A 19,732-nucleotide genomic window follows, 5' to 3' on the forward strand; every position below is an offset into this window, starting at 1 on the left:
CATTTTCCTTATTAGAAGACCTGCATTTGAAACACTATGAACTTCTAGTTTTGCTTCTGCTGGGCAGAAGGGGGGCAGGGTGTATAACTACTGCCAAATCACAGCTATGATAGTGCTGATTTTTCCATTGTCTTTTATGAGAAGCTTTCACTTCTGTCTTTGTAACACATGACAATCCATGGCATCAAAAGTAATCAGGAAGTCCAGTCTGCAGACACAGAGTTTGCCAGTCTAATACTTTGTCTGTGTTTTTATAAGCTTTCCCTCTGAGATGGATTGAGAGGTTATGTGGGAGAGCTAACTGCAGTCTTGCAAAATGGATGGATTTTTCCCTTTTGGCAAATCAGCTAGTGCCATACTTACATATGTCATCCAAAACAGTAAAACTCTGCAGTTAAAGCCACTATTCTTTGTAAAACATATCAGCTGCCCTGGCAAACTCCTACTTCTACACCTATCTTTTCATTACTACTACTACTAATAATAATATAATTTTAGGGCTGCAGTTCAACCTTAACTGGCCAAAATGGCCAAGAACTAGCAGAGCTTACAGTAGAAGACAGTAGAAGTCAAAACCCATCCCAGCCTGTTGTATTAGAAATTCCTTAGGACTACTTTTACTCTGGGTTAACTTTGGGCTGTTCCAGTCTATCCAATAGTTGTAGCAAACTCTTTCAGGATTTTATGCATTGTAACACCTTCTAATAGTTTCCACTCCAACATCTATGAGACTAATTGAAATAAAGAAGTTGGCAGCATGAACTTTCAGAAACTTCAGTGTACATCCTAGAGGCATATTCTCTATATGCATCTGAGGAAGTAGACTGAAGTCTACGAAAACTCATGCTGCCAACTTCTTTATTTCAGTTAGTTTCAAAGGTGCTACAAGATCTCTTTACGTACTGATTCTGTAGACTAACACGGCTATATCTTTGCACTCCAACATCTAGTTATGCCCTAAATATATTAACTTTTGGCCCTTGTTTATTATTGGTGGTAGTAGATTTTAGCATGATGATTATATGATGTGTTTCAGTTTTTTCTACCCAAAAGAAACAGAGCTAGATATTCTTCCCCCTATGTACCTTACTTATCATTGATTACTTCTATTCCTTAAATGACAGAGGTTTACAAGAAAGAGTTGCTAAAATCACTGGGTTTACTCCATTGTAAAAATACGTCTGCAAGAGAAGTACACTATAAGGTAGCTGGATGAAATTGTCTGATAAAGACTTTTTACAAGCAACCTAAGGTTTCAAAGTGTTTTTCTTCCTCTTGGTAGGCAGATGCCAGTTTACAACACCCATATGAGAAAAACAAACCAACAAAACATCCCTTAGTAAGCTGTAGCCAGCCTTTTTACAAACAGGCTGATTTTTATAAGTTAATAAAAGTATTATGGGTTAATATGAAACAATAGCTGATCTAGAAATGAACAATCTATCTGCTGGTTGAAGAATAAATATTTTCCACATCTTTACTTACTTCACATTGAGTTAAAAGAGACTTCAATGAATTGGAATGGAGATAAAGAACTTTAATGTGGTGTTCCTTTGGGATCCCTGTTAGGGGCCAAAGGTTAGCAGCTTTGGGTGATGAAGCAAACAGCCCCATGCCCACTGGGTGCTAAAGCGACAAATCTTGCTGCAAGTCAGACTCGGAGTGAGTTCCCGAGTCGTATTCGAATCACATCCATCGTTCCCATTACAAAAGGGAGCACACAGATTTGGTTTTTCTTGACCCATGTTCTCATACCCATTGATATTTTTCTGTTGTATTTTGACGTGGACTTTTTTGTTCCCCATTCCCATTGCCTGTCTGGAACTGGTTTCTCCTTTTTTAAGCTGTCAATCAAGCGCTTAGGTGATTAGACGTCACAGTGACGTCAGTTGCTTCAATGCATTTTGACTCGGGCTATTTTTGTTCCCCGTTTCCATTTGCATCTTTCAAACCTGTTTTTCTGGGTTGTGTGTGTGTGTGTGTCGCTGAAGCACCTGAGTGCTTGGACGGCTAGGAATCATTGTGATTGGTAGAGGGGAAGAAGAGGAGGAGGAGGAAGAGGAGGAAAAAGAAGAAGGGGGGAAGAAGAGGACTCTGGCTTGGTGGTTAGAGAATTTGAGGAGACAGACTGGCCATGCAAACCCACTGGGAGACCTTGGGCAAGAAACACTCTCTCAGCCTCTCAAAAGAAAGTAAAGGCAACACCCCCCTCCTGAAGAAACTATGCCAAGGAAACTCTGCAGGTTTGCCATATGTCAGAAAGGAGTTGAAGGCACACAACAACAACAACAACAACAACAGAAGATGAAGAGGAGGAAGATGGGAGGAAGAAGAGGAGGAGGAGGAGGAGGAAGAGGGAAGGAAGAGGAGGAGGAGGAGATATTGGAAGGGCCCAGCCGGCCAGCAACAAACCCAACTCCCAGGAGGGGCAGGGGAGCATGGGTGCACCAGAGAGAGAGAGGCTGCATCCACACTCTTGGCACCTCTTTCACTTTTTTCTGGCTCTAGGCTATGGAATTCTGAGAGTTGGAGTGGAAGAGGAGGAGGAGGAAGAAGAAGGGAGGAAGAAGAGGAGGAGGAGGAAGAATAAGAGGGGATGCAATTCACATCCAAAGGTCTTCCTGTGCGTGTGTGTGCATGTGCGTGTGTGCATGCGCGCGCCCAGTCCCACAAAAAACTCCAGTTCCCAGAAGGGGCAGGCAGGGGAACATGCAGACGCGCGCACACCAGAGAGAGAAAGAGAGAGACTGAGGCTGTATCTACACTGGAGAAATCACCTGGTTTGGCACTGCTTTTAAGCATCCTGGGTCAAGGCTATGGCATTCTGGGAGTTGGAGTTTGTTGTGGGCACAACTCCCAGAATTCCATAGCCTCGAGCCAGGAAAGAGTGAAAGCGGTGCCAAACCAGGTGATTTCTCCAGTGTAGAAGTCTCTCTGTCTCCCTCTCTTTGGGGCCCTGTTGCCCCAGCCTAACATGGGTCTGCTGGAGCGCTGAGGCGCTTAGGCACTCAGCAAAAACAGGAAAAGGAAAAAGAAGAAATAATAGTTATAAAAAGGGAGTGAAGTGGGTCTTCTCACACATCGATCTGTGTCGAGCGGGGGGTGGTTGGCAGGGGGGCGTCATGCGCTTACTGTGTTTGGAGGCCAATGGAACAATTCGCAATGATCGAACACCCGACAGAGTGCCTAGGCGATTGAAACCTTTATTTTTTTAAAAAAAAAAAATTTGTCTACACACGCGATCGCCTTGCCCTGCTTCCCACTCCACCAGGGGAAAGGCTACACGAATGGGGGAAAATGGTGCCGGGAATGCAGGAAAGATGACAAAGCTGGTGACACCCCCAGCACAGCCCCTTGAACATTGCTCCTCCCCTCCTAAAATACCAATTTGGACACCCATCATTCCCATTAGTTTGCCCCGGATCCGACCCAGCAGCTGCAAAAAAACCCTCTGGAAAAGTGCAGTCAGGATAACCTGTGTTATCCACCACTGATTCGGGTTTTCGCTGGAGAAATCGATCAAAGTAGTATCGAACGCGAATTCAAATGTCCTCAACTGTCATCTCGGCCTCAGAGGGAGCCATCAGGCAGACCCAGCAACATCTTGGACTGCCTGAAGGAAGAGGCCCCTCCCTCTTCAACTGTCATCTCGGCCTCAGAGGGAGCCATCAGGCAGACCAGCAACATCAGGGACTGCCTGAAGGAAGAGGCCCCTCCCTCCTCAACTGTCATCTCGGCCTGAGAGGGAGCCATCAGGCAGACCCAGCAACATCAGGGACTGCCTGAAGGAAGAGGCCCCTCCCTCCTAAACTGTCATCTCGGCCTCAGAGGGAGCCATCAGGCAGACCAGCAACATCAGGGACTGCCTGAAAGAAGGAGCCCCTCCCTCCTCAACTGTCATCTCGGCCTCAGAGGGAGCCATCAGGCAGACCCAGCAACATCTTGGACTGCCTGAAGGAAGAGGCCCCTCCCTCTTCAACTGTCATCTCGGCCTCAGAGGGAGCCATCAGGCAGACCAGCAACATCAGGGACTGCCTGAAGGAAGAGGCCCCTCCCTCCTCAACTGTCATCTCGGCCTCAGAGGGAGCCATCAGGCAGACCCAGCAACATCAGGGACTGCCTGAAGGAAGAGGCCCCTCCCTCCTAAACTGTCATCTTGGCCTCAGAGGGAGCGATCAGGCAGACCCAGCAACATCAGGGACTGTCTGAAGGAAGAGGCCCCTCCCTCCTCAACTGTCATCTCGGCCTCAGAGGGAGCCATCAGGCAGACCCAGCAACATCAGGGACTGTCTGAAGGAAGAGGCCCCTCCCTCCTCAACTGTCATCTTGGCCTCAGAGGGAGCGATCAGGCAGACCCAGCAACATCAGGGACTGTCTGAAGGAAGAGGCCCCTCCCTCCTCAACTGTCATCTCGGCCTCAGAGGGAGCCATCAGGCAGACCAGCAACATCAGGGACTGTCTGAAGGAAGAGGCCCCTCCCTCCTCAACTGACATCTCGGCCTCAGAGGGAGCCATCAGGCAGACACAGCAACATCAGGGACTGCCTGAAGGAAGAGGCCCCTCCCTCCTCAACTGTCATCTCGGCCTCAGAGGGAGCCATCAGGCAGACCCAGCAACATCTTGGACTGTCTGAAGGAAGAGGCCCCTCCCTCCTCAACTGACATCTCGGCCTCAGAGGGAGCCATCAGGCAGACACAGCAACATCAGGGACTGCCTGAAGGAAGAGGCCCCTCCCTCCTCAACTGTCATCTCGGCCTCAGAGGGAGCCATCAGGCAGACACAGCAACATCAGGGACTGCCTGAAGGAAGAGGCCCCTCCCTCCTCAACTGTCATCTCGGCCTCAGAGGGAGCCATCAGGCAGACCAGCAACATCTTGGACTGTCTGAAGGAAGAGGCCCCTCCCTCCTCAACTGTCATCTCGGCCTCAGAGGGAGTCATCAGGCAGACCCAGCAACATCAGGGACTGCCTGAAGGAAGAGGCCCCTCCCTCCTCAACTGTCATCTCGGCCTCAGAGGGAGCCATCAGGCAGACCCAGCAACATCAGGGACTGCCTGAAGGAAGAGGCCCCTCCCTCCTCAACTGTCATCTCGGCCTCAGAGGGAGCCATCAGGCAGACCCAGCAACATCTTGGACTGCCTGAAGGAAGAGGCCCCTCCCTCCTAAACTGTCATCTTGGCCTCAGAGGGAGAGATCAGGCAGACCCAGCAACATCTTGGACTGCCTGAAGGAAGAGGCCCCTCCCTCCTCAACTGTCATCTCGGCCTCAGAGGGAGCCATCAGGCAGACCAGCAACATCAGGGACTGTCTGAAGGAAGAGGCCCCTCCCTCCTCAACTGTCATCTTGGCCTCAGAGGGAGAGATCAGGCAGACCCAGCAACATCTTGGACTGCCTGAAGGAAGAGGCCCCTCCCTCCTCAACTGTCATCTCGGCCTCAGAGGGAGCCATCAGGCAGACCCAGCAACATCTTGGACTGCCTGAAGGAAGAGGCCCCTCCCTCCTCAACTGTCATCTTGGCCTCAGAGGGAGAGATCAGGCAGACCCAGCAACATCTTGGACTGCCTGAAGGAAGAGGCCCCTCCCTCCTCAACTGTCATCTCGGCCTCAGAGGGAGCCACCAGGCAGACCCAGCAACATCAGGGACTGCCTGAAGGAAGAGGCCCCTCCCTCTTCAACTGTCATCTCGGCCTCAGAGGGAGCCATCAGGCAGACCCAGCAACATCTTGGACTGCCTGAAGGAAGAGGCCCCTCCCTCCTCAACTGTCATCTTGGCCTCAGAGGGAGAGATCAGGCAGACCCAGCAACATCTTGGACTGCCTGAAGGAAGAGGCCCCTCCCTCCTCAACTGTCATCTCTGCCTCAGAGGGAGCCATCAGGCAGACCCAGCAACATCAGGGACTGCCTGAAGGAAGAGGCCCCTCCCTCCTCAACTGTCATCTCGGCCTCAGAGGGAGCCATTAGGCAGACCCAGCAACATCAGGGACTGCCTGAAGGAAGAGGCCCCTCCCTCCTCAACTGTCATCTCGGCCTCAGAGGGAGCCATCAGGCAGACCAGCAACATCTTGGACTGCCTGAAGGACGAGACTTCTCCCTCCTTTAACTGTATTTTGTACTGTATTACGATTTTACTGTACACCGCTATGATCATCGCGGAATAGCGGTCTATAAATAAAACATATTATTATTATTATTAAATGGGAACGATTTTCCTTAAACAAGGATCGAATGTGAGTTCAAATGGGAATGATGTCCCTATAATCCAATTCTTGATTCACTTTATAGCCCAGTGGGAATGGGGCCTAAGTGGAGCTCTCCACTCTTTCTGCCATTGCCTTTCCCTTACCATCCTCTTTCTTGATGGAGGGAGGGACAGATTACTCTTACTCGAGATCTGAACTACTAGAGATCTGATTGCTCACAATGGGTTTTGGCAATTAGCTAGAGGACCACATTCAACAAGGCCAAGGGCCACATGTGCCCCCACCCCCACCCTGGCTACATGTAGTTCATCCTTGGATTAGGATTTCTTCTCCATTATGGTTTTAATTTCTGAGTTGCACTGAAAAATTATTAGCAAGTTGTGCATTTTCTGATGCTTCAAAGTACTTGGTTATAACCTATAAAGCCCTAAATGGCTTGGGTCCAGGGTACTTAGAGGACCGCCTCTCTCCGTACAATCCGCCCTGCACACTCAGATCAACAGGGCAGCACTTATTAAGAGTCCCAGAGGTTAGATTAGTTAACACCTCTAGAAGGGCCTTTTCCATCTCGGCCCCCACCCTCTGGAACTCGCTGCCCACTGAACTCCGCTCAGCTACCTCCTTGGCCCAATTTAAGAAGGGGTTGAAAACACTTTTCTTTGAGTAGGCCTACCCCTGACTCCTCCCCCTGAATGCCTCCCCCCCCCCTTTTGCCAGCTGCACTGATGACCTGGCATGAGTTTTAAGTTAATTGTATTAATGTTGCTGTTTCTTGCCCTGTTATTTTATGTATATGTATTTTGCATTGCTGTAAACTGCCCTGATGTTTTGAAGGGCGGTATATAAATAAAGCTTTTATTTATTTATTATTATTTATGGATTATTGTTTTGTTAGTAAATTTGATAAGGTACCAGAAATCAGAAGTGGGTGGCAGGAGGATAAATTACTCTGAAAAAAACTAAACATATGGATACAACCATTATCCTCCGTTCTGGGAAATGAAAGTTTTTGAATTGAGAACCCTGTTTCACATTCTTTGTCAGAAACAATGAAGTAGAAATGCATGGATGATTTAACATGAACAGAGCAAGGTGTTTTTTTTTAAAAAAAATCAGAGGATTAGTTATGACTGTATTTTGAAGGCAAGCAGATAGTAAAATCACAGCAGCAATGAATTAACAGATAGTGTTTCTACTACGTTCTAGTCAAACCCAATATTAACTTGGGAGCTAATAAAAAAAGATTCATAAGAGCACTGCTATAATTAGAATGGGAGAAAATATGTGTGTACCAGAAGTAAAGTCTCTGCACTGTATTTTTGTAGACAGTGTTATTAGGTTGACTGATAGGGCATAATTCACATCTCTACTTCCTAAAACACAAGGCATTTGAATATTTGCATTCCATGTTGTGTTACAGCCCCTCTGCCATTTTAATCAGAGTACAAATTGCTGTCAGTGCTCAGAGTTCATGTGCCAGCCACATTCAGAACACAGTGTTCTGAGCTCTTCAAAACAAAATCGCTCTAGGCACTGAGAGAACAATAAATCAGCTCAGCAGCTGAAGTGATGTTCCCTAGTCTGGCTGGAGTTTCTTATTCTGTAATCCAAGTGTAATTTTATCCAAATGATCTCTTTTAGATAGCAGTTAAGTAAACTTTGATAATCAGGTTGTGGGTTTTTCTTCTCCAGTTACATTTACAATCCATGTGGAATCATTCCTTCTAATAAGCTCCAGTCATCAAATGCTTATCATTTTAAAAGTAGACTAGGGCCACCCCCCAAGAAAGGAATGACTTCTACATAGTTAAGTGATTCCCAAGCCCTAGGCAATTACTGAAGCTGATAAATTAGAGGATTTTGACATACACACTCAGTGTCCTGAGGTGAACATTTCAGAAACGAACATATAGAGATAAGAAAATATTGCAGTAACTTATTCTGTTGTCCAGAGAAGAAACTCCTGTGTTTTCCTGCTGTTTTGTGTGTGTGTGTGTGTGTGTGTGTGTGTGTGTGTGTGTGTTGAGGAGACAATGTACTGGATAATCATAGTTACAGGGTATACTTTTATTTGTTCATTACATTGTACAGGTACTCTGACACCTATCTGACAGCAATAAAGAACATTAAAAGGGGGGAAGAGTAACCCTGTATTTGCATGACACTAAAGAAATGATATGTAGAGAGATCTTGTAGCCCTTTGAGATTAATAAGGCCTCAACAGATGAGCCTAAAGGGGTGGCATTATGCCGTCCCTTTGTGCGCTGGATCGGGGCTGCAGCAACTGCATTTTCAGATTTTACTGCCTGTCACTGTCATCATCTTTTACCCTCTCTTCCCATAATAACTGGTGTCCTGGAGGAAGCTTTCAATTTATTAATGCCTGCTTAGAGGTGTGTGCTGTCCCTATACAAGGTATTAGAGAGAGGAAAGGCCACTGAATCCCTCAAGCTTCTTCCCTGGTCCACAAAGTCTCCTCCTCAGGCCTACTAAGGTTGGATTTTTTTTTTGTGTGTGTGTGTTTTTTTTTTTACTGAAGTTATAATATCCAACTTCAACCAACAAAGAAGAATACACCTGGCAGATTTATAACCTTGATGGAAGAAATTCTGAAAGGAAAAACCACATGTGGATTGTTACTTCCTCAACCCTGTGAAGATCCTGTGCTGTAGATGATGATGAAACAGATAGCAAGACAGCAGTATCCCTGAATTGTATATAAAATTAGTACAGTACTTCTAGGCAGGATGTGCAACCCTGGCATGTCTGGAGGCCAGGTTGAAATCATGTTGTGAGCTGCACCACAAAAATCCAGTAACACCAACCAGAGGTTGCGAGAAGCCACTTCTGGATTGCCGAAATCATATTGCTGCAGAAAGAGGAGAGTTTTGTATCCTGGAAATACAAATCTCCAAAACAAGCTGCATTTTCCCCATGTGTCATGTTGGAGGGGGAGAATGCTATCGTGCTTCCAAAATTCAACAGTGGGGGTAGTTGTGTAGTTGAAAAAATGGCTGGGGTGAGTGTAGATTATGTGTTGCCAGACCTTGTTGTATCCTAAGACAACTACTGTCTAAAAAAAAAAACCAGACCACATTAACAGAGAGTCAGTCTCAAACAAAGAAATTTATAGGGAGACGCAAGCATGAAACCACTGAATTACAGCTTATCAAGGAGTTCGGTTTATCATCCATAGCCTAATCAAGATAATGTTTTTTTTATCCCTCTACATGTATTTGTTAGCTTACCAAAACCAGGATGTCTGTACTTTGCATATTATCAACAATGCAATGATTTGAAAGGTTTTGCATTTTGGTCCTCCTGGCTGAATAAGGCATTGTTACTTCACCATGGCTCAGATTCCCTCCCCCCCTTCCTGCGCAGTTTGGTGGCTGAGGCTTCCCTCCGGTGGAAAAACAGGCGCTGACAGGCCGCCCTTTGGGGTTGGTCTGTACCGCGCCGTTATTTTGCCATGTATTCTGGGGATTAATTTTAAGTTGTATTGATTTACTATGTTAATTATTATGTAGTTTTTATTGCTATTGTTATTTGTTTGCATTCTTCTTGCTATTTATTACTGTGAACTGCTATGTTATTTTTCATTTTATTGTTATTGCTATGTATTTTTCTTACTGTTGTAACCCTCCCAGATTATTCATGATTGGGCAGGCTATAAATTAATTATTATTATATTATATTATTATTACAAGACTGAATCTGGATTGTTCAATAAACCATGGTTTAAACAAATCTTAGCTTAGCATTATGTGCAAACATATTATATATTGAGACTAAACACTGTGAGACTGATCCAAAACACACTGCAGAAATAATCCAGTTTGAAACTCCTTTAACTGCCCTGGCTCCATGCTTAGGAATCCTGTGAATTGTAGTTTATTATGGCACCAGAGGTCTCTGACAGAGAAGGCTAAATGTCCCACAAAACTACAGTTCCCAGAATTCCCTAGCACTGAGCTGGGGCAGTTAAAGCTGGATTATTTCTGCAGTGTGTTTTGGACCTTAGAAACAATGTTCAGGAAATATAGTTTTACTGGCACCTTCCTATTAAATCACACCTTAGTGTTTTCTGGTTTAGGGGAGGGGAAGAGATACAGGATGATGTCAAAGCTCTCATTTACCTTAAGAGACCAGGTCACAGGCCAGTAGTTACTGTTGCATAGCATTCCAGTGAGGTATTGCTCTGTCTGTTGACTATGGATGAGATTTCACCTACTTAGTTATGTATACCTAGCTTAGTAGGGTTCAGGAGCATCACTAAGAGTTATGTGGGGATAAGGATCACACTGAATGACACCTCAGAGAGGAGTGAACACCTGGTGGGACTGTCACTCCCATCCATACCAACACTGTCCCTGGCTGCCTGCCTCTGCCAACCAGGGTGCTTCAGCTGTCCATTGGCTGAAACCACTGGTGGGGGTCGGTTGCTGCTACCACCCAACAGATCCTCCTGGTCTGGTAGGACTGCTGGTTGAACAGGAAAGAAGCTGCTAGAGAGCCTCCGAGTCCAGCAGGTCTGGTGGCTGGGTCAAGTCACCTCCCTTTCCCACTTGCCCACCCACTCTGCTAGAACTGGAAAAGGCTACAGGGTGGCAGGAGCACCCCACTCCACCAACCAGTGGGAAGGGGTTGCCTTCCAGGTCCATCAGGGCTGCTAGCTGGACAGGAAAGTGACCCACCTCCCTTGCCCACTCACCAGCAGCTCCTCCATACCCAGAATATGCTGCCAGGTGGCAGCAGCATCCCATCCCCATCAAGGCAGGGGGGGCTGGCTGGGTGGCAGAAAGGGGCAGCTGGGGATGTGCCTGGCAGCCTGGGAATGGCATTGGAGTTACCGAACTGGGGTAACACCAACTCTAGTGACACCATTGGTAGGGTCTCTTGTCTCAACCTCCTAATACTCCCTAACTGAGCAGCTTGCAGTTTGAGCAGTGGAGGCATGTTCTCCTGTCAGTCAAGATGCAGCAGTCTGACGTTTCAATCCCACTCCTATCAATGATCCCTCATTCAACAATCAGAAGTAGGGTCCCTGTTGCAATTTCTCCTTGTGCAGGAAATCACTGGTGGTATGTGTGTGGAAACATCAGTTTCTTGCCTCCTAATTAATGGAAGAACATACCTCCATTGCACTCTGTGGCTGCTACCCAGTAAGGCAGGGCTGGGGAACTTTTATGATGCCTATTTATTCTGTACACTTTTGCTACATTTGTGAATCTGTAGGAATCATGGATAAAAATCAGTTACAGATGCATAAATTTAGCTTCTTCATTTGTGGTAGAATTCAAAGATATAGCATCTGAGGAAGTAGACTGAAGTCTACGAAAGCTCATGCTGTCAAGTTCTTTCTTTCAGTTAGTATCAAAGGTGCTACAAGACTTATTCATTTGTAACTGCGATCATGAATTCCAACCTACCATATATCTTTTAACAAATTGTAGAGGATTAGCTGTGTTAATTGGTTGCTATAAGAACTACACTCTTGTACTACCTTGAAGGCTAGGAAATTTATTTTAGTATACATTTTTCTGCTGTGGAGTCTTTCTGATGTTAGATGCATGAAGTGCTACCCTAAGTTGAAAAATATATTGGCAAATCACAATCTCTTGTTGTCATTTTGTTGCATTTCACTTTCCTCTGAGCTCTATTTTTATATACTTGCTGGTTTAGGGTAATACCTTGTACATTAGAGGAACTGTACCCCACAAAGATATATGCTATAATAAATGTGATGGTCTTTAAAATTACCAAAAATTGTTTGCTCTGTATTTTTCAGGTCAGTTTTATATTTGAGATTTATGTATGTGGTGCTTTATTCTAACAGTGTTTTCTCACCAAGCATCATGTTGTCTGCCTTCCTAGAAATCTCTTGGAAGTGCTAATTGGCTCTCAAATAAGGTACAGGCTCCCCGCTTACCTTTGTCTGAATGTGGAAGTGGCTTTTCTAAAGGTAAAAGAGAGCTTTCTTCACTTCCACTTGTGTTGGCAGGATGCAGCTCCTAATGGATTAGGAGAAGGCAATATACCACTCCCACTGCCTACTCCTGCCTTAAGGAAAAACACCCATAGCTATTGTTGCATGTTACTAGCCGATGCTGTTGTACCAAAAATGTGAGCAGTTTGCAATAATCAATGTTAAATTTACAAGTCGGCATGTGAAGACACAATGTCCAGAGCAGAGCAGTTTAGAAGAAAGAGTGTGACTAACAGTTGTGTTCTGTCTTGTCCTTGATCCACAAACACATTATTAACTGTTATAGCGAACATATTGCTTGTATACAGCACTTGTTCTTGCACGTGTTTTTGTCTCTCTTTCTATGAGGTGCTGTCTTAATAGACAGATATTCAATGAGAATCCTCATGTAGCTTTGCTAATTTGAATAAGATTCTTCTTGTTTGAGAATACAGTGCTACTGCAACCTTATTATTTGTATTCCCACCACAGTGTGGCAATACCAGAAACTGTTGAGATTTTAAAACTGAAAGTTTTAATTTACAGTAGTTATACTGATTCAAGTACTGAATTGTTGTGTAGCAGTTATAGTAGCATGCACTGCCCTTTCCTCAAAACATTCCTCCAACTGCATATTCTTTCCTAAGCCCTCTTTGTCTCCACACAAGGAATCAGAGAGAATCTTTATCCTTGACACGCCCTACAGGTTCCCTACTATTTTATGCTAGGACAGGATGCCAGTGGTTCTTGCAGCACTGGATCCCAGTTTTTGTTCATACCCATTAGCAATAGACTCACTTCTGCATCAGGACTTCTGCCCATTATTAACAGCTGTGGTATCCATGTAGTGGCTCATAGAACTGGGCCACAATGTGATTAGTATGATTTCTCGGGGTCTCTAAAGTATGTATTTCTAGGCTTGGTATCAGTGAATTCAAGGCCTTTTGTTGCTAGTTCATTCATGCATTCTTAAGTCAGTGATGGTGATTGCATTTTAGAAATTGAGAGTGTTAAAAGCAGTGTGACTTTGGGATTTATTTTGACAGCCATCATGCTTATCAGCCTTTATGGGATACAAGCACTAGCAAAAATACATTTTGGTCATATTACTCATTAATTCTTTTCAAAGTGTTCTGAGTAGATGGCGTTTTGCAGTCTATGATTTTTCCCCCTCTCCCATGTAGTCCATCTGAAGGGATTCTGTGACGGCAGAATGTTTGATTGCAGAGACGTGTCTTTCACTGTTGGAGAAGGAGAAGACCATGACATTCCCATTGGAATTGACAAAGCTCTGGAGAAGATGCAGAGGGGAGAACACTGCATTTTGCATATTGGAGCTCAGTAAGAAACTTGAGAGTCTATTGCATCCCTTCTCTCTTTATGTACATTATACAAATCCTATAATACTCAACTCTAAGCAAATATGTATTTACATAACCATTTTGTTGCAGTTCCCTTGTTTCAGTTGAAACCATTAATATCTGTCAAAGGAAGTCAACTGTGCATATGAACTGTGTTTACATTATTTTCTGCCTTCATACAGCTCTTGCAAAAACTACACTTTTTGGTTGTCATGTATTAGGCCGTTCTTGTGCCATAAACATTTTTTTAAAAGGCATGTTTAAAGGGTGAAGACAGAAATAGTGTTTACTGTGATTGTCAGAGATTCCAAGAAGCATGTGAAAATGACATTAATGGAAAATAAAATGCATGATCCATTCAAGAGACATTAATAGAATACACAGTGTATAATCGTATTCAATAGAAATCACAGGAATCAAAAAGAAGACTGTAGTATAGTATGTAAAAGCTGTGTTGTGACACATGAGTTACTTAGCCACTTGTTTCCTTGGCAACATCTGTTTAATCTCCAGGGCCTGATGTGTAGCTAGTCACTGTTATCTCCATGTGAGCATAAATATGCAGAATACTGAATAAAATGCCTGAGCTTATGCCATTTCTGTTAACTTTTTGTTTCTCTGCTTTGTTTTAGATATGGGTTTGGTGAAATAGGGAAGCTTGCATTTGGCATAGGGCCTAATGCTGACCTTGTCTATGAAGTTATACTGAAGAGTTTTGAAAAGGTGAGAATGGAATGTCTTTAAACAGTAAACAGACACATACAGATTTGGCATTTACCCATAGTAATTCTTCTGCAATGGAAACATTTAGGATGTCCTGTTTCTCCCTTCATCCCTCCAGTATGTTTGTGACAAAGCTTGGTAAAGCAGATACGTCAACTAAGATCACACAGTGTTCTTGTGTGTTAGTTTGTTTTATTGTTTTGGGTGGGGTCCAGGACTTGTTCTGGGCTTGTTTCTTTTGTGTGTGTTTTTTCTTGGGTTGCAGACAAAAAAATCCATGTCCTGCCAAACAGTACTGAAAGGAGGGCAGGGCAGAATTGCTGAACAGGCTGTGCCCTCTTTGGGGTGTTGAAGAATGTGCCCATCTCTGTACAGTACAGTACAGTGAAGGAACAAGATGTACATAAGGTAGAGCTGTGCTGCTAAGTCTATAATGGGAAATGTTTTCAGGAAGGAAGCTTTGGTGATTGGTTTCTTCCCCACCCTTTCTACCCTCAGAGAGATTTGTAGAGGCTTCCTTTCATCACTTTCTCACCCTAACATGCTTCTTGAGGACTGTATTTTCAATAAGGTTTTAAGTGGAGCTGAGACCAGATTGGGAGGTGGGGAATTCTAAAATTTAATTTCAGTGCTGTGGACCTTTGGTTACTCCATATCTTTTTCTTGTTCAATTTCTAACGCCAGATGTAGCTTAACAAGGGTGCATTTTACATAAAATAATGTTCTCCGTTGTTTGCTGCCCACTTTTCATGTTGCTACAGTGAAAAAAGCCAGTGCTCCCTGATAACAGAAACGATATGTTCAAATAATGTCAATATTGAAAACAAGATTCTATGAGGCAGATTGTGTGTAGGGGTACGAACAGTTGCCAGAAAGGCTGCTCTGATTCACTGGTATTCATCTGCTTACCATTATCAAACAATTGCTATAAATGTTTGTTTATAGGCCAAAGAATCATGGGAGATGGACACCAAAGAGAAACTTGAACAGGCTGCCATTGTCAAAGAGAAAGGGACTGTTTATTTCAAGGTCAGTGGCAACATATTTATCAATGACAAAAGTCAAGAAATGACATTGAGAATGCACTATGCTTCTCAAGCAACCCTAATCCTTCCCCTTTTTTGGTTTACTTTCCCATTTAACTTGGCTTTTTAATACATGAAGCTGCCTGTAAACTGGAATAAGGTTAAGATAGAGATGGCATGAGATTTGTAGCTGGTTTAAAGGTTGTCTGGAAGTGTTTTTTTCTCCAGACAGGTAGTGACAGAATTTCCACAACATTTGGACACTTGTCTTTGTGATACTTCGGTTTTTTTCACGTCCTTACTCCCACACTTATAACCCCCATTCATCTTATATTCTTGCCCTTTTAAAATTCTTCCATTTCCTCATTCTTCTAAATCTGTTAGCTTTCCAATCATAACTCATGTTCCAGAAGTAAATGTGTTTGCAGAATGCCATTCACATGGCATTTCTTTCCTCTGTTCTTAGGAGGGCAAGTACCTGCAGGCAGTGATTCAATACGGGAAGATTGTGTCCTGGTTAGAAATGGAATATGGCTTATCAGAAAGGGAATCTAAAGCTTCAGAATCCTTGTTGCTGGCAGCCTTTCTCAACCTTGCCATGTGCTACTTGAAGCTGCGGGAGTATGTGAAAGCAATTGAGTACTGCAATAAGGTAAAACCACATTTGTCTGTACAGAACTGAGAAGGCCATTGATGTTGCATGGTTTTCATGTCATGTCCCATTTACCTCTCTTTCAGCCAAACTGTTGACTCCAGAAACAGGTACCAAAAGACTGCAGTTAAACACTCAAAAAAGTACTGTCTAATAGATTTAGAAATAAATCATTTCCTAACACTCAGGTGCAGATGGATTGTTGCTATAATTACCTTCAGAACATGAACATTTCTGTGTCATCTTGGCAACTAAAGATGAGTTTACATATATAATTGCTTGAGCTCAACAAATCCATTAGACGTCTTCATTGCAGTTTAGCTCATGTACTCTTTAACTAAGAGGAATGAAAATGAGTATCAGAATTACTCATTAAAGATCCTGACTCCTGCACCACATGACACATTTATTCATACAAACATTACAAGAGTAGAGTTGCTCTTTCCAGAATATCCCACTCAGCTATAGAAAGTATGGCTACATACACAGTAGAAAACTGATATGAAAAGAACACTAGGATAGCCCCAAATGATTGCACAGGCGTGTGGTGCTCTTGGAAGTCCAAGGGAGTCATCATGCTTTCCTGTTTTTTAAAAACTTGCACACATATAGAATCCGTACAAATATATTGTTTGCATCCATTTGTATGACAACATTCTCTTGCTGTAAGAGCTTTCATAGTAATGCCATTGGAATTATATGGCATGCATATATTGTTACTTAATATCTCGCAAAAACATTTTGTAAGGGGCTATGATGTGGAAGTATTCTGTTTTAACAAAAGATATGTAATAGCTATGGCTTCCATGTTTTTGTTTCTTAGTATGTTGTTGCAATTGGAGTTTTATGTGGATTGCTCACTGTTTTCCATCAGTTAATCACACATAGCTGTATTATTATAGAGTGGACCACAATCTGGGCTTCACAAGAAGTATTCAGAATGTGGTTACTGATATTTGTTCAACATTCAGGTCTTTGAATTTTGTACAGCCAGAACAAAGTGTTAAAACTGCAACAGAACATTTACATTAGTGAGATAAATATGCAAGACTAAAGCATGTGCTTATGAATAAAACTATAAATATCTGGGGTTTATGACTCATCATCAAAACATTGCCCATAGGTTTTCTTCTAGGCCTCTCTTTGGAAGCTTTAAGCATAATATCCGTTTGCATTTAGTCACTGTATCATATTACTTTTTATGGAATGTTCTGTTTATAGCTATAGATAGCTGGTCCTCTAGAATATATAAATTTCCAATTAGTTTTGGAGACAAAATACATTTTTGTAGACTAGTGTGCAGATTTGCACCTTCTTAGTACCAGAGTGTTTGAGATACATATTGAGATACATCCATGTATCATATACATATATTAAAATACTCCTTGGATTACAGTGGGATCTGATAAAAACGTATCACTTCAAGTTTTTTAGTTATAATATTCAGATGCTTGTTACATTTTAAATGTTAGGATATACAGCAGACCTAAACTGTGGGTTTTAAATGTTACTTTGCCAATTTAAAACCAGCTGGGAACTAGAGTTTTGTTACTAGTGTTATTAAATATACAACATGTATAGGAATTTGGTGATGGATCTATTTTGTGTAGAGCCAAAGAACTCTGTATGCTAACACTCCTCCACTCTTACATATGCATACAGGATTGTGTTCTGCATTAGAGGATCTCTCACTCCTCTAGGGAATGTATTTTACTCCAATGAATTAAGGATAGTATATATGATTCTCCCACACACACCAACACACACTTATTCCTCACAACAATCCTACAAGTAGATTAATCTGAGAAAGAGCCCAGGGTCTAAGTCTCAGTCCAACCATATTGCCTTTCCAAAAATAAACATTTTAGATGTGATGAAGGGCTGTAGGTGGGATATACACACACCGCCTAGCCACACAGGATGTGCACAGGAGTCCTTGCCACTCATGCCCAGTAATCCTTAGAAACAACCTACTGTTGCAAGGATTATCATTAAAAGTATAGGCCTTTTGATGCTTACATTTTTAATGGGATGGGATGTGGAGAGAGCTCTTCCTCTTCATCTATGTGCTGTCTTCACTGGTCCTGAGTGACATGTTGGTTTTAAAGCTACCTTTCTTCTTGCTGTGCGTTTGACTGAACTGGATTTGAAAACTATAGGTCTGAAAAGCTTTTGAGTCATAATTATATAAATCAGTGGTGGACAGCTTGTCAGCAAAGCCCCAGGCAGCAGAGCCAGTGGTAGGAAGTTACTGGAATTGAAGTCTGACAACATCTGGAGGGCATGCATTGCCCAGTTCCAACCTCTTTAAATGAAAGGTTATCTGTAGAATCTACATATAATTCTATACTGTGCCCTCTACAGGGCAGACCTGTTTATATCTATATAATCAAATCTTTTTTCCCCCTCATGTTTATTATTCTATGGCTTCTATCCTTAACTAAAGCAAAACAAAATAGTGATACACAGACCTTCTGTGCAAAGTATTCCCCTTGATAAATGTTCTTTCTGACCACATTTCCTTTATGACTCAAGTTTTCCCCATTTTTGTGTTCTCCCAGTTTATGGAGTCATTTGAGTTGTGTTAATTGTAGGAATGTATGTTTTCAGGCATTAGCACTGGACCAGGCCAACGAAAAGGGTTTGTACAGAAGAGGAGAAGCACGGCTACTCATGAATGAATTTGAGCTGGCAAAATGTGACTTTCAGAGAGTGCTAGAAGTGAATCCAGAAAACAAAGCAGCCAAGTCACAAATCACAGTGTGTCAGAAGAAAACAAAGGAACACAATGAGCGTGACCGAAAGATATATGCAAACATGTTCAAGAAGTTTGCAGAGAGAGATGCTAAGGTTTGCACCATGCCAATATGGCTACCTTCCAATCATTGTCAAACTGTACCAAGTAATGATATCAGACAAAAATATTAGCAAAGCATTGTTTCTTTTCTTTTGGGCTGTGTTGGGGGATTATCGGGCTTCACCTATGGAAGAACTTTTACAGGTACTCTCGTAGTAGCATAGGAGAGAACCTAGGAACATCACTTTCAACATCTCACCACAGAATAATTTTTCTTTTATATTGGGAGGAAATTCATTCATATAAGTTCCTTTTTGTCACAATACAAGACATTTTAAAAGGAAGGATAGGTTGCATTAAAATCAGTGAGCCTTTCCCATTGTTTTCAGTGGTAAGAAATGGCTTTTCAATTGTATAGCTGGATCACATGTATTAACTGGGATTTTTTTTTCCATCAAAAGCAGTGAGAGAAAATTATGTTGTTACAGAACTACAATGTGTCATAGCAACAAAATTCTACACATTTATGGACCTCTGAATCAAGGCCAGGATGTAGATGTGTAACATATTGAAAGTCTCAGATGCATTCATTTTGTGATTGATACTGTTTCCTAATCTGTTAGTCTTATGAGATAATTTCAGATAAAAACTAATTTTTTTTGTACACAGGGAGTAGTAAGTACACTACTATTTCACAATTCCCTATATTCTCAAGATGATGCTATATGCGATTTTCTTGTATCTTTCCAGTCCTTTTCTGCACTCGTCTTATGCCAAATGGGAAAAGGGACAGGGCTCCTAAATGTGTAGAAGGTGTATCACACAAGTTCCACCTACTGAAATTCTACTTCCTCAGAACCATTAAAGGAACAGGAGCTCTGTCCTGTTTCCACCTGGCAACTCTAATTCATCTAGAAGGTTCATTGGCTCTGTTAATTACAGTTAGAGTTTTGAGTCTTATACACCTAGCACTGCTAAGACTGAAAACTGAAAAGGTCTGCTGTAC

The 19,732-nt window shown here is 42.8% G+C and overlaps 1 protein-coding gene across 1 annotated transcript in view; it reads left to right on the top strand.

Moving 5' to 3' along the window:
• FKBP5 (FKBP prolyl isomerase 5) overlaps window positions 1-19,732 on the top strand; it is a 71,482-nt gene that overhangs the window by 41,455 nt on the left and 10,295 nt on the right. Inside the window, exons 6-10 of the mRNA XM_089514803.1 lie at window positions 13,353-13,509; window positions 14,162-14,252; window positions 15,198-15,281; window positions 15,744-15,929; window positions 18,540-18,779. Of these exons, the coding sequence (XP_089370929.1) occupies window positions 13,353-13,509; window positions 14,162-14,252; window positions 15,198-15,281; window positions 15,744-15,929; window positions 18,540-18,779 (758 nt within the window). The remainder of the gene's footprint in view (window positions 1-13,352; window positions 13,510-14,161; window positions 14,253-15,197; window positions 15,282-15,743; window positions 15,930-18,539; window positions 18,780-19,732) is intronic.

Source organism: Sceloporus occidentalis, unplaced genomic scaffold, assembly GCF_023333645.1.
Source record: "Sceloporus occidentalis isolate IW3139 unplaced genomic scaffold, rSceOcc1.0.p SCAF_3, whole genome shotgun sequence".
Taxonomy (NCBI): Eukaryota; Metazoa; Chordata; class Lepidosauria; order Squamata; family Phrynosomatidae; genus Sceloporus; species Sceloporus occidentalis.